At 41.7% G+C, this 26,029-nt stretch overlaps 1 protein-coding gene across 1 annotated transcript in view; it reads left to right on the top strand.

Moving 5' to 3' along the window:
• The window catches only part of NALF1 (NALCN channel auxiliary factor 1), a 608,198-nt gene extending 588,435 nt beyond the window's left edge, over window positions 1-19,763 (top strand). The window contains exon 3 of the mRNA XM_044250313.1: window positions 19,474-19,763. Coding sequence (XP_044106248.1) covers window positions 19,474-19,763 — 290 coding nt within the window. The remainder of the gene's footprint in view (window positions 1-19,473) is intronic.
• Window positions 19,764-26,029: the final 6,266 nt, after the last annotated feature.

Here is a 26,029-nt window from a genome sequence, read left to right as displayed (position 1 = left end):
CTCCATAACTTTTCTTATAAGTATGGAAAGTGTTATTATCACAAATGCACAGACATGAAAAGGGGTTACAGAGAAACTATATTTCCCTAGGTTTAAACAGGTTATTTCCCATGCAAAGATAAAATCCAGGAAGAAGATTTAGTCCATGGCTTTGGGGCTACCTTCCTGGGTCACTACCACTGCTGGTACCACCACTGGGAAGACTGTTACCAGCCACCAGTTGTGAGTGCGCAGTATGGGCAAGACATTCTGCAGAGCACTAATGGTACCTCATCTCTCCAGGGCCTCACCATGTCTCCATGAGGACACTCTGTGGTGGGGACTCCTGCAAGTTGCAGAAACCTAACTAAAACTGACTGAAGCAAAATGAGAATTCATTGGTTTATTTAATTGAGGAACCCAGAGATAAACTTCAGAGTGTCTTATATATTACTCGTTAGATTGATGACAGATGGATAGATACGTTGATGGACAGATTATGGGAACACATGGATCAGTGAGATATATCAGTATATTGATCTATAGGTCCACATGGAGAGATTAAGTATAGATGTGGATCAAACACTATTTCTAGCTCCAAAGCTCACTCTACTCTTTCTCTCTGGCTCTGAGCTCTGCTTTTCTCTCTGTTAATTGATTTTACCAACAACTACAAAATTACAACTTCTCAGTTTAGAAATTGTAGCAGGAAGAGACCACCCCATTCCCAACGTTTCTGCAGAAGACCTGCATTGAACCAGTAGTCTTAACCTAGGTCCTGTGCCCACACGTGAGCAATCAGGGTGGCGTAGCCCAGTCAGGTGACCCAGGGACCCTCCTGTGGGGGGGGGGCGGGAAGGGCTGCCCAGGCTCACCTGCACTGCGTCCATCCAGTGGAGGAGGACTTCTCCCAAAACAAACTGCACCTGCTCTGCTCGGGGGTGAGCCATGTTCTCGGTACTGAACTGTGGCTGCTCACCACACCACACAGTCCTGCCCCCAAGGAGACCAAGGAGGCATGCATGGCTTCCCCAGAAGGACTGTCCTGGTAAACCCTGAGGCAGAGCCCAAAGCAGCCTCATCCTAGACACTGTGCTCAGTGTCCCTATGCTACCAAGGACATGAAGGAATGAGACATCTCTTTGAAAAATCTAACCGTTTTGGTCAAATAGCTTAAAAACCCATAGCATCTTTTCCATGAAGTAATATTTAGTGCTACATGGATACTCAAAAATCATTTAAAAATGTTTAGTGAGTCTGCATGGACAAAAAGGAGGTAAGAAAAACCCTAATCTACCACCAAGAGGAAAATAACATTCTACACGGTGAATAGGGCTTTGAATTATTAAATATGCCTCTATGGCATAATTTAATGTTTGGATAACAACACAGTCCATGAGCATAGTGTAAATTACTTCAGTGTTTTACTGAGTCCAGGACTACAGGAGACATCTACTCAAGACATATATGCGCACTTACTTCTATACACTTTGGGATTAGTTCCCTAAACTCACTGAAGTGGGCTTGGTGGATGAAAGACCACACACAAGTTTAGCCGTGGATGTTTATTGCCAAAAACTCAGAAAGTCGGGGCGCCTGGGTGGCTCAGTCGTTAAGCGTCTGCCTTCAGCTCAGGTCATGATCCCAGGGTCCTGGGATGGAGCCCTGCCCTGCTCAGTGGGAAGGAAGGTGCTTCTCCCTTTCCCACTCCCCTGCTTGTAGTCCCTCTCTCTCTGTGTCAAATAAATAAAATCTTTAATAAAAAAAAATACCTCAGAAAGTTTATGACAACATAAATTCTCACTAGCAGTGTGCTATACCTCTCATTTCTTACTCCTTTGAGGACATAGTGGGGTACCATAATGAATGTTTCTCCAAGTTCTAAGTGAAGTATTATGCATCATTACTTTTCAGTTCTTCAGATACTAATATTTGGACTTTTTTTTTTTACATTGGTTCTTTTTATTTCTCTTTTCTATTGCTTTCTTACATCTACTTTCAATTTAATACATAATCTTTTCTTCTTTCCTTTCTTTCTTTCTGTCATCAGCCATGCACATTCTCTTTTTCCTGCATCTGTCTCTTGCGGGCAACACAGAATTTTTAAGAATGCTGTTTCACCCACATGGAGTGGGATGCTGACACATCAAACAACACAGATGTCAAGCAGAGGGGACGCAGGGGGCTTACCTTCTCCACACATTAGTTTATATTCTGTTGCCTCTGAGAGACATTTGCTTCAAAACACATCCCTACTAGTCTTCCTATCTTCCCAGTGTAATAGGTCTTCTACGAAACCCATATTCTTGGTCCCTCAAAGAAGAATGGTAACTGAGTGTTAAATCCTGTTATATATCAAGAAGGTGGAGGAGGAGGAGGAGCAGGTGGAGAAAGAGGAGAAGGTGAAGAAAAAGGAGAAAAAGAAGGAGGGGGAGAATGGGAAGGAGAAGAAGAATTATTCTCTGGTGTTTTATCTCAATCACTTTAAATTTATTTTTTGGCTAATTAGCAACCATCATCAGGCTCCTTTGCATTTTGTTAAAACCTGAGTCTTTTTTTCAATGGCAGACCTAAACCAATGACCCCAGGGGGCGACAATCAGAAAGCAAAATAGAAATAATTCAAAATGTCACTGGGTGAAATGAATCATGATTATGCCGCTCTACCTGGCATTCTAACTAAGGAAATAAACAATTAACCTTGCTGCTGCCTAAGACATTCCCTCTGGCAAGTGGTGTGCCAGACTTTCCCTCGGTGGAAAATATGTGTGAAGAGAAGATATAACTTTGTTTTTCATGGAAGTGTGCCTTCTGACCATGAGTGATATCATCTTCAAATGGACCCATACTCTGTCCACCAACTCCCACCTACCTGCCAACAGTGTGATTGCTTCCAACGTTTCTGTAATTCCTCTTTGAAAAATTGTTATCTTTTTTTTTTTTAAAGATTTTATTTATTTATTTGACAGAGAGAAATCACAAGTAGATGGAGAGGCAGGCAGAGAGAGAGAGGGAAGCAGGCTCCCTGCCGAGCAGAGAGCATGATGCGGGACTCGATCCCAGGACCCTGAGATCTTATATAACCGCATTTTCCTCTGAATGGCTTACTTCAAATGTAGAAACTACAAGAAATCAGTTCAGCTCAAAATCAGACAAATGAAGGTGGCCAATATTTCCAGTCAATATTCTTCTTGTTGAACGTAATGTCGACTCTAAAATACTGAGACCAATTTTCTCATCTGGTCCACAAGCTGGTCTCGTAGATTCGTTTTCCTTCAGAGTCAGAGCGTTACCAATTTAGGTTTCAGCATTTGTTTTGAGTAAAGACATTTTGACTGAAGTCACAACTGTTTTTCTTCACATTTAATGTTTCAAAAACTGGTACATCAAATTAGGAAAATAATTTTCCCCTCTCTCCTTGAAAAGAAAGCCTATTTTTGAAGTCAGGGTCTACTTATGGGGTGTTTCCCTGCCTCGAAGCCATTAATGTGTGTCTGCGCACACATGAGTGTACACAGACGTCAGGAGAGTTCTCTATGTGCTCTGTGATTACAGAGAAAGTCTGGTTTTCTTTTCAGAAAGAAAAGCAGGAAATGTTGTTCGTACTCTAAAAACACTGACGGATCAAAGCATTAGCAAAACTGTCTCTTCAATTACAACTCAGGGTTTGAGATACCGCAGCCACAGAATTATTTATATAGAGTTTCCTTTCACAAGGGTATTTCCTTTGCAGACTCATAGTTTCCAAGGATTTCCAAATTAAAAAAAGGACTCTGGGATATGCACTAAACAATGAAACTGATTTATATCAGCGAGTCCACAGTGCCATGTCACAGAGGGAAAAATAACAAATAGAAGCAGAGCGCAACAGGTAATGTTCTTTTCAAGGACCCTATGGTCTTCTGCATGGGACTTCTCGGGCAATGCTGCTGAACTAGCTAGTGCTAAGCACGAAGTCACAGAAACATTTAGGAGAGGGCGCCAACATTTCACATCCCCCTGGGATGGGAAGTAGTAGGACACACTTACACAAATTTCTCTGGATTTCTGAAATGCGCTTCGTGAAGTTCCTCCAACACTCTTCCCATCTGTGAGAGCCGTCGGACCACAGAAGCATCTCCTAGCGGTGCTGGTTCATGGTGAAGAAAGAGAAGGAGTTGGGATTTTTATTCCTTTCTCTGCTAACTCTTGTAAGCTCCACTTGAGTCCCTGGTACTTTGTAACTTATTAAAATAAAGAGGAACATTAGTCTTTCTGTCCCAAAAGTCCCCACATCCCTGAACCCTGCCTTCTTTTGATGCTTTGTGGAGACGCCATCAGCCACATCATCGCGTGCTGACTTCTCCAGGAATCCTTACGGTTCTCCTCCACCCCATCCTCTCACGTCTCCTTCAAGGTGACCAGCAAAGGATTCATTGGGGGAGGGGTGGAAAATTGAAATGATACATTTGATGAGAATATATCTTCTTTGTCCATCACTTTTTTTCTTGTCTATTTTCTTAGAATAAATTTTTAAAATGAAAAAGTCTCCATAACCATTTTCAGGAAAATAACAGTGTGAAATGTGATATTTAACAGCGTGTGTTAGATTTCTGTTGGATTATATTCCCGCTGGCTGCAGACAGTCTTTGTTTTTCTAGTACAGTCCTGGAAAACTTTAGGACCCATTATCAACACATTTCAAATGCTCAATTTCTTTCTCGACTCAGCTTATGACCTTAATAAATGAGTGAATTCTCTGTAGAACATCTCGCCCATTTTAACGTGGGCTTTTGATTTTCATTTCATTTAGACCATTTTCAGTTTTTTAGAGCAATTTATATTCTGGCTAATGCACAGTCAACTTTCAACTCTGAATGGCTTTTATATAACCAGGTGTTTCTGCTTTGTCATCTGATATATTCATGTCACTGAAACATTGTCTTACAATTCAAGGTGCAGTATTCCTTGCTTCCTTCCCCTAATCAAACAAATACTTATTGTTCTTTGGGGGATAAACAACCTGCTAGGTGTTTAGAGCACTAGGATTATAAAGGAGTGATCCTTATTCTCAACAATGTCAACTGGAAGAAAAGTAATAGATTGCTTATTAATATTAAGCGCAAGACCACACTAGCATTTTGTTCATCATACTGATCTGATACACCTGCCACTGCTCCCCTCAAAAAAACTATTCAAGTATCTACCTTAATTACCTAAAATGTGTCCCTGCTTAAAAAAGATACTATAAAAATTATAAGTATACAGATACTCGTAAATCTCATTCTAATTCTTTTCTGTAGATGGTTATTATGATTTGGTCATTATGAGTTTTAAATTTTTTAGCTTGATCTGTCATTTTATATTGTTTTAGAGAAGAACCCTAGAAAAGCAGCAAATTCTCAAAAGATGGCTTATTTTTACTGTGTTTACCTTAAAAAAATGTGGACAGAATTTGAATACCGGTGCTGATTTTGTAGTTTTTGTAGGTTATTTCTGAATAAATCCTACATTGCATTCATGTGAAATCACTCTTCTAGCCAATATAAAGTGAAGAAGTACTAAAATTGAAACACTATGTTCTGCAACACTAAGGATTTACAAGATGGCGAAAAATTATCTTGGTAATGAGTAAACCATTGCAAACCATGGGTGTGACTTCTGGTTTAAGCTGGTAGGCGGAAGCCAAAATTTTACTTCCCATCTGTCTCCAAATCCTATTGAAATTAAAATTAAAACTATAAAACGAAATATATCTGTAGGAGCAATAAAACCATTTGTTTTGTTTAGAAAGTGGGACACTATTAAAATGGAGACTTACAATTTTTTTTTCTGTAGAAGGGAAAAGGCAGGTTAAGACCTTTGATGACAGCCAGAATTGGGGAAGCTTCGAGAGCAGGCTCTAAGAGAGCCTACAGAGGGAAGGACACGGTTCTTCCAGTAGGACCCTCTGCTGATCTTGGCTGGTTTTGAGGATGTACCAGGACTGGGAGAACACAGAGACCACAAGTGATCTGATGGACTGAAGGCTCTCAGCAGACACGTGAGCCAACTGGTTTTACCATTCCTTCACATGCCATGGTGGTGTTTAACCATAAAACCTAAGGATCTACTTTCTGGTGACATTGAATGAGCTCCTGAGAGGGATGTGAGGAATCCTCTTAGCAATGCCTTTGGGAATGGTAGAAAGGGAATCTCAGTTTGTCTTTTTGTCCCCATTCATTCAACCAAGGAAAATGCTGCCCCGTAGAGAAACCTGCAAACCAAAGGCAATGAGAGACAGAAACATTATATGGAAGGGCTAGGAGCCACACAATATAAGCTTTTTGGAGAAAACAAAACCAAACAAAAAAGAATACAAAGTGAGAGTTGGGTAGGGACTGGTTTTCAAAGCAATGTGCAAAGGACTTCCAAAATGGAAGGAAACCATGGTTTTGGATGGAAAAGGCTGGTAGAAGCAGCCATAAGGAAACAACAGGCAAATATATCCTCTTGAGATTTTAGAATACGGCAGATACATGCAGTATCCAAAAAGGTGTCACTGAGGATAGCAAGCCCTCCGGGAAACCAGAGGGATGTTGACATCAGTGTGGAGGCAGGATTTGGGCCTCCTTGGTCTTCTCCCCCAGTGGTATGCCTGTGGCATGACATTACAAGGCAGAAAGCACCCTGCTCGTGGGATTATGATCGCTAACCAGCTCATCTTAAAATAGGAAGACTGTCCTTGGTCATCCAAGTGTGCCCAATGTCATCACAGAAAAGAGAACTGCGGGCCAGAAAGAGGAATCAGGAGGATCAGAGAAAAGGAGGGTGGGAAGGGCTTACGCCACTGTTGCTGAATTTTGTGATGGGGAAAGTACCCACCAGCCAGGGATGCAGGTCACCTCTAGAAGCAGAATCTCTAGTCAACATCCAGCAGGAAAACAGGGATCTCACTACCACGACCACATGAGAGTGAGTTTTGCTAATGTCCTGGATAGTCAAGGCCAACACCTTGATTTTAGGCTCCTGAAACCCGGAGTGGGGAACCAGTCAAAGTAGCCAAGGCTTTGGACCTACAGAAATGGGAGGTGATAAATGGATGCCATTTTAAGTTACTTTGTCTACGGCCATCTCTTACAGCAGCAATAGAAAGCAAATCCACATCTTTGTACTGGAAACCTGGGGCTGCATAACCAGGAAAGGTGGGCATGAGTTTGGAACCAGACAGTGGGGAAACTTGGAATAGTGATAACGAAAATCCCAGATTGCCTTGAACAGGATGTTGGTAGAAATGTGGCATTAAACACCACCGGCCAGGGCTCAGAGGGAAATGAGGAGGGTGTTAATGGAAACTAGAAACATGTTACATGGCATCAAGAAGCCTGGCAGAACTGGGTCCTACAGAAGCACGGAAGGCAGAGCTTGTAAGTGATGGATTTGGCTCTAGAACTGGAGATTTCCCAGCAAAGTGTTTCAGCTCTAGCCTGGTCTTTTCTTGCTACTAAAAATAAAATGCAAAAGGAGAGATAATTGAAAGAACTGTTAGACAATACAAATCCAGAATTTGATTATTTGGGAGAATCTTCATGTTCCAAGATGGCAAAAGATTAAAAAAAAAAAAAAAAAAGTCCTGTCAAGAAAGCATGTTCTGGAGAAAGCAGAACAGAACAGAGGGTATAGTGGCACAGCCAAGGCCAACACCTCAGAAAGTCTGAACGGTCAGAGTATGAAGAGGTAAGAGGTGTGACTCATAGAGCCTCTCAGCCACCTGAGCGGTGGCCAAAAACAACAAAGGGATTATCTAGGAAAGCTCTGTGGAGGCGCTCCTTGTCTGATGGAGTGAGTCCTTGGGACACAGGTTAAGAGTCTCACACAGTTACTGAGAATTCATGTCAGTGAAAACACTTCCAGCCTGGGCTGGCAGGGACAGAGGCAGGATGAAAGGCAGAAAGGGTGTCGGACGCCCCCAGACACACTAATGAGAGTGCTCAGCTGCAAACACGTGTTGTTCATCATAGAAGAGGAAGAATGAGCCGGAGGGCAGAGCTCTGAGCCCAAAAAGGAAACTGAGAACCACACAGGATAATTCCCAAGGCCAGAAAATATGTGGAGTTTGTGCCACTGGACCACAAACCTCATTTGGACTTAACAACATTTTCCCCTTCGATTGTCTTCCTTTCTGAAGCCGGGTGTCTGTAAGTCCTAGCCTGTGCCTGTCTCACCACTGGATGCTGGGGGCAGATCATTGGCTTTCTGCATTTTCCATAGATGGAGAGGGATTTTGTCCCAGGATATTGTCCCTCTGATTATGCCCAGAGTCCCATCCATACCCGATTTAGGTGATTTGGATCAGGAGATTCAGGAATTTGGAACTACGATTTAGAGGTTTCCGCACTTTGATTTGATGCTGTATTGGGAGCAGACATTTGGAATCTTGGGATGTGGTTTGCATGTGGCATGGATGTGAATCTTCAGAAATCAGAGGGCAGATTGGTAGGCAGAATAATTCCCTCCTCAAAATAAATAAATAAATAAATAAATAAGATGCCCATGACCTAATCCTCAGAATGTGTGAACACATTGCATGGCCAAAGAGATTTTGCAGGAAAGATTGAGGTTAGGGACCTTGGGGGGATGTTCATCCTGGACCATCTGGGTGGGCCCATTTCTGACTACTGAGCCCTGAAAACCACAGAAGAAGGCAGACAGTTGGCCAGAGACACAGTGTTAGAGGCAAGAGAGATGAAGCAAAAGGAGAGGTCAGAGAGAATGAGAGGACTCCGCAGGTCATCATTGGTTCTGAAGGCAGAGAAAGGGGCCGTCAACCAAGAAGTGGAGACAGACAGCTTCTGGATGCTGAGAGTCGCTCTGCCAACAGTGTGCGAGGACAGCAAGACCCAGGCCCTATAAGCAGAGAAAACCAAATTCTGCCAACACACCAAATGGCCTTAGAAATGAGTTCTCCCTGGGAACCTCTAGAAAGGAACTCAGCCCTGCCAACAACTTGATTTTGGTTTGTGAACACAGGCCAGAGAAACCCGTCAGCCCTGCTAGACTTCTGACCCACAGAAGCGTAAGTAGATAAAGGGCGCTAGTTTCCCAGCTGAATGTGTGGGGAGTTCTTACTCCATCAACAGGAAACTCACACAACTAGAGCTCCCCCCTCAGCACTGGACTCTGAGATACAGCCAATGGGTGTCTCCAAAGTTATTAGAATCAAAGAGATTGTGAACTAGGAAATATACCTGACAAACTGTCTTTTGAATGTGAGAATGAAGTTCATTTGTTTAAATTAAACACAGATGCTCTTGAAAGTTTACCTTCTACACATCCCATGTGGAACGTAACTTAAAGTTCTACTTTAGGGGCGCCTGGGTGGCTCAGTGGGTTAAGCCACTGCCTTCAGCTCGGGTCATGATCTCAGGGTCCTGGGATCGAGTCCCGCATTGGGCTCTCTGCTCGGCGGGGAGCCTGCTTCCCTCTCTCTCCGTTTACTTGTGATTTCTCTCTGTCAAATAAATAAATAAAATCTTTAAAAAAAAAAAGTTCTACTTTAGTGAAACAAAAGAGTAGACTAAGAAAGAGGATACCATAGGATCTCGCGGTGGTGGTATAATGAAAAATCAAGCATAAAATAATATCTGTACAACAAAAATAGCCTTTTCCTATTAAGACATTGAAACTGGAATGATTATGAGCCTGGATGCGTCAGTGATACAGGAAAGAAGGGGAACATTTTTTTCTGATTCTATGAAAAATTCAAGACAATTAGAACTTTGGGAAAAAGTGTACAAGAGAATCATGGGCCACATAGCGAGCTATCTAAAACTTCCATGATTTTTATGAATTGATGAAGCATAAAAAGTGAGAATCTGCTTTGCCTAATGTTTAAATGATCTTGGATAATATTGTAATGAAATGAGATTAATGAATTCTCAGGATGTACTTTTTTCTTACTTTCAATATTCCGAATTAATATATATAACATAAACCCAGAGGAAAATGTAGTTTTAGAAAGAAAACAATGATTGGCCGCATTTAGGGATCAATGATGGAGGACAGAACTGTAGTGGGCTCCTTAGTGGGTCTAAAATCACTAGATTAAGAAATAGATGAAGAAATTTGTTGTATAAATTCATGAAGATAATCATTCCTAACCAAAATATAAGTAAATAAAATAAATAAGCAAAAACCAGAAACAATCCATCAAGAGTGTTTACCTTGGAGAAGAGGATTAGGATTGAAGAGAAAGGTAACAGTTTGCTTTCCATTTTATAGTTTTGATGTTGTTCGAGTAGTTTTACTTTCATACTCATGTAATGATTTTCTCATTACCATTATTGCCCATTTATTTTCAAAATATTTATTTTTATCATGAAAACCCATTCCATTTAAACTCTCCCAGGTGGGTATAAGTAAAGGTTATCATCCTGTCTTATCCTTTAGTACTTTTAACAATTGCTATTAAGGAGAGGAAAGGAGCAGACAGTAAGTGGCAAAGTAAACAGAAACATCTGACTGTCCCACTTCTGACTCCAGTGAAATAACCAAAGGGACCTGAAATCTAGGTCATCAGAGAGGGGCCATCCATGTGCAAGAACATGAGCTATTTCCTCAAAAGGAATAGGAATCGGATTCGAGCACATGGGGGACTTCCTTGCAATTCTTCCCTCTCAGGAGAAAGAGTGAGCACTGTTGGAGGTAAAACGTGGAGCTCTGTGATCCCAGCACTCCTTATGTGGAGGAAAATGGCTCACAGACAAGAGTGAGTTCAGAGAGAGCTGGCAAACATTCTGCTGGATTTCCTGAAGTCAGTGTGGACCAGAAATATTCTCCACAGCTCTGTGGGGCCCTCAGGATCAGGCTTGGGCTTCTTCTGAAATGCAGCACAGGAGGAGGGGTGGGTTGTCATCTAGCGTCAAGGCAGACTGAGAGAAGGTTTGGGCAAACAGAACTAACTTGGGAAGGTTACCAAGAGCACCGGATCCCTTACTGCACTTGTAACAGCATCCTTGGGAGAGTGTGATGTCAATCCAAATACATAACAAAGTCACTATGGCTGTTTTGGAGACAAATGGAACACATCTCTATTCAAAAATAAGTATACAGAATATTATTTCCTATGGATGTTATAAGAAAAATGTCTCACACTTCTGGGTGTTCGTAGGGTTGGTTCCTCCTGAGGGATGTGAGGGAGGGTCTGTTCCACACTTGTCTCCTAGCTTCTGGGGATTTACCAGCCATCTTGTATCTTCTTCGGCTTGTGGGTGCATCACACCTTCACATGACCTTCTCCCTACATCCATTTGCAGTCTTCCCTCTTTCCATGCCTGTCACTGTGTCCAATTTCTTCTTTTTTTTTTTCATTATTTTCAATATGTGGACATAGATCATATTGAATTAGGTATCCCATGATGACCTCATCTTGACTACGTCTCTTAAGACCCTCTTTCCAAATCAGGTCACATTCTGTGGTACTAGGTTCAAGGTCTCTAACATTATCTCTTTGGGGGACTTGATTCACCTTTAAACACACAGAAAATGAAATATGGAATCTAATATATACTTTACATGAAATAAGGAAGACAGAGTTTGAGAAGCAGAATGATGTACCACATATATAAGAAAACTTACTGTTAGGGTAATTTCAGACAGCATGTACTCAATAAAATTCAAGAACACACAGAACCTTTAGAACAGGGAGAGAAGAGTGAAAAAGGAATTTGGCTGGGAAGCAGGCAACTGTGACACTGGGTTTAGGTTAAAAAGAGAAAATATCACAGAGCAACAGAGAAAATTTGCAAATACATTATAGATGTGCAGTATCAACCATCCAGAAGTAAGAATAAGCAAAGGTGAGGGACATGAAGAACGTAGGGACGAGGTCCAAGGAGGAGATGAACAGTGTAGAAATGATGACAGGGAATGTGATCCATTGAAAAATTGTGAAACATAAAAGTGAGGAAAGAAACAATCAAAGAAATAATAGGAAATATCTTTCCTGAGCCGCAGGACACTCTCATTTGGCCAGTTAAAGAGATTCTCCCCATCTGGCAAAATTAAAGAAATGAGATTCAATTCCCAACATTTCTGAATTTTGAGAATGAAAGAAGTATCCTACAAGCTCCAGGGGGAAACGACCGTATTTGACCACTGACGTTACATGTGTCTTTCAGAAGAATGGACAATGTCCACAGCTGTGTCCGTTCTGCAGGAATCTCTCTCTAGCCTGTGGCTGGTTGGACGAGTGGGGATGAGCAGAATGAGTCACAGAGATTTGCCTCTCCAGGACTGTGTCACAACCTGATGGTATTGAACAGAAAGAACAAAATGATGAAGTCCCGTGTGCCCCGGGCATGAAAGGGCAGCCCAGCCTGCCTGTCCAGGGAGCTGGGCAGCAGGAAATTGAGATCACAGTGCTCATCTGTACCAGGTGGAGGGTACGTCACTTTCTGATGGCCAGTCTTGTGATTTATTCTTCATGGTGCCTGGTGTGCCTTATATTTCAAGTAAATGCTTGAATTTCTCCAATATTACTCCCAACACCTATTCTCGTTCTTTTCATTTTTTCACCTAACTTAGCTCCTATGCATTTCTCTTCATTGCAAACCCATCATCCCAGAATGAGATCAATGTAAAGCATTATGGAAGTATTAATAATTAATAAGAGACATGATATAAAATATGAGCAATTTGACAATAACTGGGTTTAAAACATCTGATGGTAGCCAAAAAAAAGAATGAGGGGTTGAAGGAAACAAATTTTTGTTAATTTCCTTACCAGTGATCCTAGTAATTAGACAAATGTAGGTTCACCTGTGTGTGTTTAAAAGCCAAGGTCTAACAGAATTAACAAGAGCAAGCATTCAACAAATCATGAAAAAATAACATTTAAATATGTTCACACAGAGAAAGATAGAAAACAAAGTGAGTGGTAAAGAAACATTTTTAAATGTTTGGAAATGCTACTATAGGATGTTAAAGGTAAGATCAAGCACTACAGGTCTGACAATAAATGTAAATGGGTTATACTCTCCTTTTTGATCATTGTGAAATTCTTATATGTAGAACACAGTACAGAGAAAATATAAGGAGACCAAAAATATTAAAATAATGGACAAAGATATATCAGAAGACTGTGCTAATATGCATGGAGTTTACATTAATACCAGACAAAACATGCTGAAAACCATGACAGGAACAAAAACAATAGAACTTCACCAAAAAAAAGTATATATATGTACTTTGTAAGAACAAAGAGTATCATGTTTCCTTGATTAGACTAAAGATCTAGTGAAAAATGTGAAGATTTATTCATTTTCTATACCTACTGATTTAATAGTCAAATGTATAAATCAGAATCATCAGAAATGGTTGTAGAAGACACATATCTCAGTTGATGACATTCTGAATAGGAAAAAATATATAAACATAAAGACTAAGCATGTTACCAATGTTAATACTTGCAAAAAATAATTAGATAATAATTTTACAATACAAGAAGAAAAACCATAAGAAAACAATTAGAGAAAATCAACTTTTTAAAGGCAACATTTATGAAATTAAGGTAAATAAAGCTTGAAATTAGTGACAAAAATCATTTTGAAAATATATCAGTGACATTTTTTAAAAGCCGTAAAACACTCCTTTAAGTCATTTAGATATAAAAGGAAAATGTATATTGCAATTACAGAATATGCAAAATCACTGCATGTTAAAACAGAAGAGAACTGACTGAAGCATTCTCAGACGGAAATTCAGAGCAATAACTAACTTATTAAGGAAAAACATGAATTTAAATGAGTAAAGTGACATTCAATCAATACAGTTAGAAGGTGAATAATAAAAGAAAATTCAACAAAAGATGAAGATAATTAAGAAATTAATGCATTAACAAACAGAACATATCAATCTTTAAGAACTGTATCCTTGATAATGCAAAGGAAAGTGGGCAAAAAAATAACAAAACTTGCAAATATTACTAGGGGCAAAAAAAAAGATGAAATAAAGTATTATTAAAATGAAGGAGAGGATTAGAAAACTAGTCTTCAAGTATGTGTAACTCTACATGAATAAATGTAAAACTCTCAATGAAAAGGCTATTTTTAGAGAAATAAGAATGATCAAACCACAAAACCACCTTGACAGATTAATAGCCATGAAAGAAACTGTAAAATGATGCAAATTACCTTAAAGAAAGCACTTGTATCTGGAAAGTTTTATAGATTCCATGCCATATAAATTATTTTAGTTAGTAAAACTTGAATATAATAATATCAAATATACATGTATATTATATGTATGTTACATATGTAATCTCAGTAATATATACACATTTAAAATTATTACTAACAAATCAAATAAAGAATAAAGTTGTAAAGTACAGTCACACATGTAGAGTAGAATTTTCCATGTGAAATCTAGAAATTACATGCAAATTCTGTGTGTATATATGGGTGTCTGTATTAATAAAAAAGTTGGGGAAACAAATTCCAGCAGTTTCTTCTTGCTTCTTTTTTCATCCTAAAGAAGTCAGATTTGGGGTGACTTCCCCCCTTCTTTTTACTTTACTGTTTTTTAAACTTTTGCATTCAGAAAAATAGTAAGTATATCACTCATTCAGATATCTGAAAAAATTAGTCTCATCTATGATGGTAAAAGGTAAATTACTGAGGTAATGAAGCACTGTATTTAAATATTATCATGTGATTGTTTTAAGGATTTCCTTATACTATTTGGTTTTCCTGTACTTAGATAATATTTATGATGACTATGCTAGAAGTAATTGCTCTGAACTATGAAAAATAAGGTTTTTCCATATGACTGAGAAACAGAAAAAGAATTTGGATTGGATGTTCTTCAAAGTTTTTCCTCATAATAAATTCTGATTCCACTATTTGTCCCAAGTTACAGTAGGAATAATAATTAATGTGTGAGATTTTACTATCTACCAGGCACTGTTCTAAGCAATTTATGCATATTATTTAATTTTCAAAAAAATCTCCATGAGGTTGCACTATAAGATAGAATAATTGCTATTATTATTATTATATTATTAAATGTCAAATGGCAACTAGTGATTTATTAGAGATTGAAAACAGAACATTTTTTAAGCAAAATGAACAGAAACATTTTTCACTGAAAATTTCCTTTTTCCTTTTGAAATCCCAATCACTTATACATCTGTGCAATGAGATGATTGCTTGAAAAGTGATTTATTTTCATTTGGAGACCAGTTTTTACAGTCCTTTGAATGGTGCGAAAGAGTTAGCTGCTCTGAGTAGGCTTCGCAGGAAGCACATCGGTGGGCAGGCTGTCGACCCGTGTGCACCTGTGCCAGGGTCAGGGAAGGGGAGGATTCAGCAGAAGGCCTGTACCTGGACCTGGGATAGCCCTTCACTGATGCTCTGATGATTGGAGCCAGCTGCCCAGGTGCCTAGAGACGGTTTCCATCTGTCAGCAGCATTCCCAGCTGGGGAGTGAATCAGAGATGGAACAGAGCAGAACAGAACGGAGAAAAGTGTAGTAATGTTTTCTAGGCAAACCCAAAAGGAAAGAAATCAATTTTAGGCATAAATCCAAAAGAAAGGAAGACTGGATAAGGAGACAACAACCCAAACCTCTTAGAAACAAAAATTGGTGCACAGTAAAGGGTTTGTTGAAACCTTTGCTGACACAGCAGGGGGAACCCAGCAAACCAGATTCACATCCCAGACGCTCCAGACACAGGGACTCAGGGCAGTCGATACTGTGGAAGAGGCAGCAGCGAGAGCATAAGGTGAAAGTGCAAATCTGTTTAGAAGCCATCAGATCTCCATAGCCCATGCCTGCCCTTCCCAACCCAGCCATTGCTCTCCTTCATCCGAGAAGGACTACTGCCTATGTCTTTATGCAGGGAGGACTATTTTTTTGGAGATAGTTGGAGAAAGTTGTTGGGTTGGGTGCCACCAGGAGAGGTAGAGTGAGGGAACCAAAATGTGGGTTAAATGAATGTGAGCATGCCGGATGGAGATTCCCTCATCCCTGTGGTCTTCTCCCATTTGGTTCTCAGAAAACTGACAGCACAGCCTTTGCTCTTCTGGACAGAAAACTCAGGATGTGTTTTGGCAAATCTGACCGACGTAAAGGGAAGAAATGCACAAATGTCTCCATTTTAAACAGTTCAGATGGGTCCTCTTCTCCAGCCTAGGTGTCCAGATTGCAATGCAATTCAATCAAGAATGCACAGCCTTCCCACTTAAAAAAAATAAGAGAGAAACAAACAAAGAAAAAATGGCTTGGAGAAAACAGGGCCATGAAGGGAGGAAATAAAACATGAAAATAAAAGTGCTCCAAATATCTCAGTGATAAGAGGATATAGTGCAACTGTGCAATGAGACCAGTCAGTTCAAAAGAAAAGAAAAGAAAACCCAACATTCAGAGTACATAAAAGAGCTCTCAGAAATTAAAATGTGATAGAGAAAAAAAAAAAAAACTCAATAAAATCATTACACGATAAAGCTCACCGAATCCTCCTGAATATAGAGGAAAGGCAAAGAGATGAAATGGCATAAAGTAAGAGAGATGAGATAAGAGAATTAAAGGACAGGTCCCAGGGCCCCAACCTCTGAAGATGGGAGTCATGCTTGGAAATCTGAATGATAAGAATTTCTGAACTAGAATTCCATGCTCAGCCAAACAATTAGATACAAGGTAGAATAAACACACTTTTAAGCAGGCAGCATCTAGGAAATTCGTTCCCCTGAGCTTTTCCTTAGGAAGATCCTAGATGCCATGGTCCACCAAGTCAAGAAAGGATGTAAATAGCAAACCCAGAGACAGAAGCCATAAGAATCCCCCACAAGGGCGTTCCCTGAGGCTGTGGGGCCGGTAGCTGGCTTCTAGGCCTCAGAGCAACAGGTCCAGATGAGAAAAAGACTCTAGGGGATAAATCTGATCGAGCACCCTATTCTGCTGAAACAACTGGGAAGTATTTGGGGTTTGAAGTAGTAAGTACATAGAAATTATAAGATAGTGGTTACCTCTAGGAAAACCAGAGCCGTAAGGCAGAGAGAACTCAAGTTTCCTGCATGTCTGAGTTAAGGATTGTTTCTGTAACATCCTAATGAAGGGAGCCTTGTTGAACGTACTACCATGCCAGGCGGAGGGGTGCATATGAGCTGAAGAATGAATATTATTCCCGATTATGTTCCCGTCACTTGTCCTGGGGGAGGGGGGAGTCTGTAAAGACGAAAGGTGAGAAAAAAATCGACAAGCATCAAACAGGTTATTTACAGGAATGTAGCTAAATACAGAAACAGCAAAAAGAGGTTTGAGTATTTGCCTCTGAAAGGAAACAATTGGGGATGGGGGAGGTGGAGGCATTTTTAAAGAAAGAGCTTGTGGAGTTATTTGATTATTAATATATATGCATGTGTAACTCTGAAAAAAATTCTTATTAAAAGGATGGACAAGAGGAAAAGAAACAGGATGAATTTTATCGGTTGGGAAGAAGAGTACATTTATTAGCCTGAATGAACTGCCTTATTCTTTCTAAAACGACTTTAGTTACAAATCAGCAAAGTAGCTTCTAAGCGGGTTTGGAAGAGCTTCTTATTTGGACGAAATTGTTAAATATGTTCTCATTATTAGCATTCTAAAATGTTATCTAATTGACCTTTAGATTTCTAATCTTACCTATAAATTCTCTTCATAGAATATAATTTTGGAAAACGTAAACTTCGATAAATGATTAGTCTACTAGTGAGATATCGTATATGAAAAAAGAAAATATCGTACGTTAAAATGTCGGAGCTGCAGACCTCATTAATTCAGTTTTTTTTCCATATTCTATCTAGGAGAAGGTGAAGTTTACCTTTGAATGCCTAAGAAGAAATGAATATTGTAAGCATCATTATAAGGATATCTTGGTCATTTCTTTAAAAGAAACTGAAGATTGCAGTGTATAATATCTTATTTAATAGTCTCTTTTTTAAAAAACAAATATATATTCAGTGTATTTGTGTAATAAATGCTTGTTAAGGATCTATTTTGTTCAAGCATTCTACTACATATTGGGAACAGAAAGCCAAAATACATAGTTCTTGCTTTTAAAGTGACAGGTGAATAAGGAAACTGACCTAAAATTAACAATTGTGCTGAAAAGGACAGATAACAATTGCTCCGTTGAAGAGGTACACAGAAGGCACGAGCAGCCCCAAAGTTAGACTTCACAAGGGATTTTCAGGGGAGCTGAACTAGAAGCATAGGTGACAGTGAAGTCCATGAGTCGATGGGAAAAATTCCAGGAAGAGAAAGCAGCTGGGGCAGTGGGGACCGTATCCCGTGTTCCGGGAGGATGTCTGGAGCACTGGTCAAGGAGTCTGAAGAGACAGGAAAGGTATTTTAGATTGTTATTATGTAGATGGATGCAAGGAGACACTATTAATAGCTATTATTATTAACAGTAGCCAAAACTTTTCAAATTGATTGTGTACACTTGGCACTAAGCCAAGCTCTTTACCTACAAAATCCTATTTAATCCTTATAACTACTCTCTCCTCGCTTTTAAAGCTTCAAGCTTAAGGACAGCATAGTAAAATCTGTGTGGAAACTTGATTGTAGCACTCTTGAGAAAATGTTGCAGTCAAGTTTTAAAAAGGTACAGGGTGGTTTCTGTAGCTACTTAACATGTATATAATAGAGCAAGAAGCAAGACTGGAAGAGAGAGAGAAGGTGTGCTATTCTTTTCATCACTTTGAACATTTCTAAAATGTCCATTAAGCCATTTAAAAACAAGAGCAACGTCTTATTGTAGAGGAGCAGGGGAAAGGGGAAGGGGGGAAAGAGATTCCTTGAGGAGGGGAGAGCAGCGAGACAGACTTGCACTGGAAGGCAGCCTGCAGGGAAGGTCGGACACAAACGCCGAGGACCCTCTTCCCACTGCGGCCCAGGCGCAAGATAGGTATTCGTGGGTCGGATCCGAATGGAAGAATAAGGGCAGTATTTGCAAAACGAGTCCAAAGGAAGTGGTCCCCCGTGGGATGCTTGGGGGGCTCTGCGCGCTGCCCCAGGAGAGCCACGGCAGGGCGAGGAAGTGGCGGGGCCAGGCGGTTCCCAGAACGGTCATCCGTGGGCTCTGGCTTAGCGGGGGCAGCGACCGCTCCTCCGGGCGCTGCCTCGCGTCACCTCACTCCCGGGGAGGACGAGGCACGTGGCGCGGCGCGACCTCACTCGCCGAGCCGACCCGGAACCTCGGGTTCTGCACTCCGCCCTCAGGAAGCTTCCGTCCTAAGCTGGCGAGGGCCCAGCACGCCCCCGGGCGCGGCCTCCAGAGTCCCAGAGGGCACGGGGAGGAGCCTGCGCGCGCGGGTCCGAGGGCACAGCGGAGGCGGCCTCCGGGCGCTCCCGCACTCGCTCCCCTTCGCCGAACGCCCCGCGGCGCGCGCGCCAGAAGCCGGGGCCGCGCCGTCCCCGCGGCGGCTCGTCCGGACGGGGAGCGTCTCCCAGCAGCCCCGCCTCGCTTCTAACCGGGCCCCTGTCTTCGTCCCCCCAGGGCTCTACGAAACCTTTCTCAGCGCCGAGGACCCCGCGTGCTGCGACGTCCGGAGAGAGGAGCGCCCGAGCCAGCCCCCGCCAGGGACGCGGGGCCCCGGCAGCCCCCGGCACAGGACGTCGCTCGCGGCGTCGGCGGCGGGCAGGGCGGGCGCCGGCAGACTGAGGCTGTGCGTGCTCGTGCTCGTGCTGCTGCACACCGTGCTGGCGGCCTCCGCGGCGCACAACGGCACGGCGCCCGGCTGCGGCGGCGCGCACGCACTGCCCGGGCCCTCGCCGCGCGACGAGTAGCCGCGCCCCGCCCCGCCCCCGCCGCCGCCGGACGCCGCGGCGCCCCGCCCCCGGCCCCGCCCCCGCCGCCGCCGCCCGCTGGGCCCCTGCGGCAGCGTCGACCCGAGGAAGCCGGGCCCGCACCCGGACGGGGACACCCACGCGGCTTTTTACCGACGGAAAGGCTGCCCAGTGACTTCAATTTCTCACACCATTTTATACACTGTGTTTCCATGTTCGGAGGTTTCAGTTGCTTTCCCTTGGTTCGGGTTCATTCGTTCGTTGATTTTTTGCACTTGTTAATACAGGATTTATTTTTGGGGATGGTTTCTCAGAGGTCAACTAAGTCTCCACCGTCTCTTTCTCTCTATATATATTTCTAGTCATCGTGTGTGTCCATCAGGTAGTTCTGTCTCTGTCCTGTCCGTTTCTATTAGAGGAATGATCGCTATGACCTCACGGTGTAGCAAAATACAACAACAACAACAAAAAAAATCATAAAAGATAAAAAAGACAAAAAAAAGAAAACAACAAAAAATACAAATAAAAACCCCCCTCGAACTCTTCGCTCCTGCCTCCCCGGCCTCCCCCCCGGCCCCCTGTCCACCCTGCCCCCCTCGACCCCCGACCCCCTGCTCCCCGCTCCCCCGCCCCTCGCCCCGCCCCGCCCCCCTACTCCCCTCGCCCCCCTGCTCCCCCTGCCCCCCGCCCCCCGCAGACAACACGGCTTGCTTCTGTCTGTCTGCGCAGCCGCAGTTTGGGCGCGCACGCCCCGGGCCCGGGCCGCAGTGGCCCCCCCACCCCCGCCGGGAGCAGAACTAGGGGTTCCTTTTTAGCTGAACAAACAAGCGCTCTCCACGGTAGGCGGAATCAGACAGTTAACACATTTTTTACGTTGACGACAAAATAAAAGCAAAGAAAACCACCACGAACTACGTTGCTCCAGCTCCCCTCCCGAGGCCCCGTCCCTCCTTGCTGGTGGTCCGGGGGCTGCGGCCCGCCCTGAGCCCCGAGTCAGGACGGGGGCGCGTGTTGGCGCTGATGGGCCTCGAACGGCGACGAAGGGACCGAGGACACGCAGCTGGGTTCTTTCTCCTCCTCCGTGGCTGTGGGGGAGACCGTAGAGATGCTCCGACACCTGCAGTGTAGACAATAGAATTTTAGCCCACTATCTCCCAACCTATGATTTTCAATTATTCCAGGTATAAAGTGTATGCAATTCTGCATTATCACAAAAGAACTTGTTTAAAAAAAAAAATAGGTTAGCCATTTTCATTCAAGCGCAAAAATTTTGTCACTTCGAACACGCTCTAGGTAGTCGATGAGAAGAGGAGAAATCAGATCGCTCTGTTTGTATTTTTTCTTTTTGTGGGAACATTTCACCTGCTGAGTGTGTATGAATTTGCTTTCTAAAAAAAGGCTTTTATGAGTTTACAGTAGAATCAGTGGAAGGAAGAGTTCATAAGGGCTGTTTTTAAAAAAACAAACAAACAAAACAAATAATTAAAAAAAAAAAACACTTTACATTCCTTCCTATTCTCTAACTACATTTGGGAAGTGCTCTTCAGATGTGTTTGCTGTGTAGCTGGGAGATGAAGGAAAACCATAGAAAAGGTCCTCGTAGCGAACAAAATTTAGTTATTAACTTTATAGCTATGAAATTCCCCCGGTATTTGTTTTTGTTCAAACAAACTTTAATCTCTGCATCATACTTAACCCTGCGACATGCGTACAGTATGCATATTTTGTTTTGAATAAAAAAAATGTTTTGTTCCAGTCTGTTAAGAATATTCAAAAATAATAAAGGTATTGCTTAATAAAATTGCTAGAATTGTTTAGCAGTACATGCACAAATATTTTACTAGATTCTTCGTTTTAATAGTGTTTTGTTGAGACTGAAAATCCTAAAATGGTCTGCGCAAATACAAAAAAAAAAAAAAACACCAAAAATGCAAAATTCTCCAGTTTTTGTTCCTTTTTAAAAAATCGTTTTTTTCATGAAAATGTCAACACACATTCACCACTACACACATACTCACATAACACACACAGTATTTTTAATTTATAGAAATCCAGTGCTATTTCTGGAGCCCCAAGTGGATGGGAAGAGGCTTGGGGGAATTGAGTTGTGGCAACTGTTAAACACTGGGGGAAATGATCATGTTCAAAGACCCCTCCTGGTGGGTCACAGATTTTGGTGGAGTTGAGGGATTACAGAAGTTGGGGAGCAGCGGGTGAGTGCAGGGTTAAGGGGTTCTGACTCCTAACAAAAGACTTAAGGTGAGCTCCTTTTCAACTAACCTCTTAAAGACTTTAAGATATACAGCTAGGAAAAAGTCTGCTTTGACCTTCCCCTACCTCTGCCAGACAAAGACCAAGCCCTGGGCCATTTCTTCAGTGTCCCCCATGCTTCTTTTTGCTCCATGGGAATTTCCATCCTTTGGGAAAATGACAAATCAACACAGAGGCAAATTTCACCCACTCTCAGGACAAAAAGTTACTATTTCTAGACCCTGGGCAAAATGATTAAAAACAAAAAAACAGTATCCCATAACAAACAGGGTTTCATTTTCTCTTAATATCTCTTGCAACTGGTTACAATTCTTTTCAAATATAGAGGGGCTGGAAGACTCCACTGGGCCATGTTTTAGCTTTAGTTTGGGGAGAATGGCAGCTGAATGAGGGAGACCAAAAACCATCACCACTTTATCTGACTGGTAAGTCCTCCAGAAGACAGTTTCAAGAATTGGGAGAAAAAGCACAGTATTTAATTGTACAATGAAACTATAATTTAGGTGTTGAAGGGCTGGCAAGGAGAGAAAGGGAACAGGTTATTTCCCCAATATCAACTAGCCTTGGAATTGTGTCTCCTTCTGGTAGGATTCTTTTGCCATACACATTTGTTGCTATTATGTGAGAATGACCTCAGCACCCAGTAATTATTACTGTAAATGTGTAAGCACTTCCGTATGACATACCCACTGACACAGTGAATTAAAGCAGCTTTTCTTGGGTTCAGCCAAAGGATCCAAACAGGCAATGAATGACTCCTAGACGGAGTCAAGAAACAAGCATTGAAGGTACAGATCTCACTGCACCCATGGATCTTTTATTTATTTTTAAAGATTTTATTTATTTATTTATTTGACAGAGAAAGAGACACACACACATACACACAGCGAGAGAGGGAACACAGTGGGAGAGTGGGAGAGGAAGAAGCAGGCTTCCTGCTGAAGCGAGATGCAGGGCTAGATCCCAGGAACCTAGGATCATGACCCCAGCCGAAGGCAGATGCTTAAGATCTGAGCTACCCAGGCGCCCCTTCATGGACCATTTAAAGTAGTTTTTCTACTTGATCAACAATACACATGTTAATTCTGATACAAAAAGATCACACTTTGCAATCACCATCCCATTCTATTTTTCTCATGGTGGATATCCATTGTGTAGTAGATAATGAATTACAATATTAAAACAATTATTTCTGAAAGCAAGTTGATAATCAAGAAAATGATATTTCATCCACAAATGAATAGAATATGTTTCCCCGTGTTTATGACTGTCTTTTCTTCCTCAATAGAGAAATTCCAGCTTGTGAGAGATTTTGAGTCTGCCAAACCAAATGTCACAGGTTGGGTGTCATTCCTTATAGCATTTACATTCAGTGAAACTTTATACTGACTGTTCTCTCATTGAAAAGATAGTGTTGTTTTGGGGCACCTGGAGGGCTTAGTCCTTAAGCATCTGCCTTCTGCTCAGATCCTGAGATAGAGACCCCCGCACCAGGCTCCCTGCTCATCAGGAAGACTGCTTTTCCCTTTCCCACTCTCCTTACTTGTGTTTGCTCTCTCTCTCTCTGTCAAACAAATAAATAAATTTCCATTTATATCGATTGTGTAGTAGATAATGAATTACAATATTGAAACAATTATTTCTGAAAGCATGTTGATAATCAAGAAAATGATATTTCATCCACAAATGAATAGAATATGTCTCATGCTTAAGTTTTCTTCTCACTGTCTCACTGTCTCTCTCTCTCTGTCAAACAAATAAATAACATCTTAAAAAAGAAAAGAAAAGAAAAGAAAAAAACACTATAGTGTTGTTCCCCTCTCCCACAATATAGTAAGTGAAAATTGCTCATTTAAATGGCATAATTACCAACAAGGGAATGTAGTTCCTCACCAATGAATTGGTACCATTAAGTTCTAGAACCTGTAGTTATTAAAATAAGGCAGACAGCCAGGAAAGAAAGTAAAGGAGAAACAGAGAAAAAGGAAAAGAAGGAAGGAAGGAAGGAAGGAAGGAGAACAAAAATGCATTTTATATGAATGACTAAGAAATCATGTTTTCCAGGGCAAATACATAAATGAAAGATGTAGTTGGGTGTCAGATTCATGTGCCCAAGAAACAGTGTTTTATACCTGAACACATTAAAGCACTGATCGATCTGAGGCACCATTAGTGTTATTTCTAGGTAACAACTAAATTTGCTGCTGGATGCATTCAAAGACAGAAAAGGTACATCCTGTTTTTACTAGACTTGCAGACAGGTTACATACACATGCAAATGTACATATAACCGGGAAGGCTATGAGGCCCCGACGTGCCTCCCTAGTGATATTTGGGTGTCTAATGTATATATTGCTTATAAGTAAAACCTGAACCACAGAATTATTCAGTCCATGACACATACAGTAACATAATAATGAATGATTCCTATTCTTTTTGCTGAAGTTTGAGCAGAATGCTCATTTAAAGATGATACCTACCTTAATGTGGAAAACAGACTCTCAGACTGTCTCCACTAACAAGGGAAGAAGAATTTTTTAGAATCTTCTGTCTTTCAAGTATTAATGATGTTTAGAAAAAATGGAGTATGGCATGCAGATACTGCACAGCAGTGAGTAACAAGGCTTTTTAAATGGGAGGAAGAAAAAAAAAAAACTGAGTGGAACTTAGAGCAGCATCCCCACAACATTTATAAGAACTTTCAGGGGCACCTGGGTGGCTCAGTGGCTTGGGTCATGGTCTCAGGTTCCTGGGATTGAGCCCTGCGTTGGGCTCTCTGCTCAGTGAGGAGCCTGCTTCCTCCTCTCTCTCTGCCTGCCTGTCTGCCTGCTTGTGATCTCTGTCTGTCAAATAAATAAATAAAATCTTTAAAAAAGAAAACAAAAAAGAACTTTCAAGCTGCTTCAGAGCCTGGAAATTTTCCGTACAATGATAAAATGGCAAGAGAATCCTCTTGGCCTTGGAAGAAAACTTTAAGCGTGAAACCAAATATGTAAGATGTCCTGACATACTTCAGGACAGAAAACATTCAGATTAAAATTACAAATCATAAATTTCCCGCTGGGTCATCTGAGTTCACACAGGTTGGTAGCAGAAAGTTGGAGCTCCCATAGCCTCGAATGGTGAATTCCAAACATGGGCTTTGGAGCCCGATTAGAATCTTAGGTCTCATGCACGCCTTGGGAGCGTAATTTATTTTCTCTACATTCTAACATAATTATGAAATTCCCAAGTTTTCAGCTTAAAAAGTTAAAAAAAAAGATTAAAGAGAGAGAGAGAGATTTCCAAAGTCTTAAGCCACATCTGTTCATATTTTCATTTTGCTTCTTCTCTGGTCATTGTGGTGTAGCAAACGAGAAGGAGGTTGGTGGAAACGTCTCGATGAAATCCCTAGCCAAGAATGGTAGTATTACGTGCCTCTAAGATTATTTTTTCTTCAAAGAGAAAAGGCACAGGATCTCAGGGGCAAAGCCATGGTTTAGGTACCCGCAAACATAGGGCACAAAGGGGCAAGGGACGTATTTGAATATGATATCACACTAGGTGGAAACACCTTATTGGACCACTTGAGGCTTAAGTGGAATAAATGATATAAATGTGCCTGACGAGATGGGGTCCCCGGTAACGGCTGTGATGATTCCTTGTTCACGAAAGGAAACTCACTGCTTGCTTACGGTGACCACTCCCGCAAGGGTTTCTGAGTCCTTGGATTATGCTGGTTTTTCTCTTAATAGCATATTTTGGGGAACACTTCACATCTTTTTTTTTTTTTTTTAAGATTTTATTTGTTTATTTGCCAGAGAGAGAGAGCACAAGCAGGAGGAGTGGCAGGCAGAGGTAGAAGCAGGCTCCCCACTGAGCAGGGAGGCGGAGCTGTGGGGCGGGTTTGATCCCAGGACAACAGGATCCTGACCTGAGCCAAAGGCAGATGCTTAACCACCTAAGCCACCCAGGCCCTCCAACACTTTACATCTTTAGTCTAGCAAACTGACCAC

This window comes from Neovison vison, chromosome 5, assembly GCF_020171115.1.
Source record: "Neovison vison isolate M4711 chromosome 5, ASM_NN_V1, whole genome shotgun sequence".
NCBI lineage: Eukaryota > Metazoa > Chordata > Mammalia > Carnivora > Mustelidae > Neogale > Neogale vison.
Note: the sequence above shows the minus strand (reverse complement) of the source record. Positions and strands in the feature narration are given on the sequence as shown.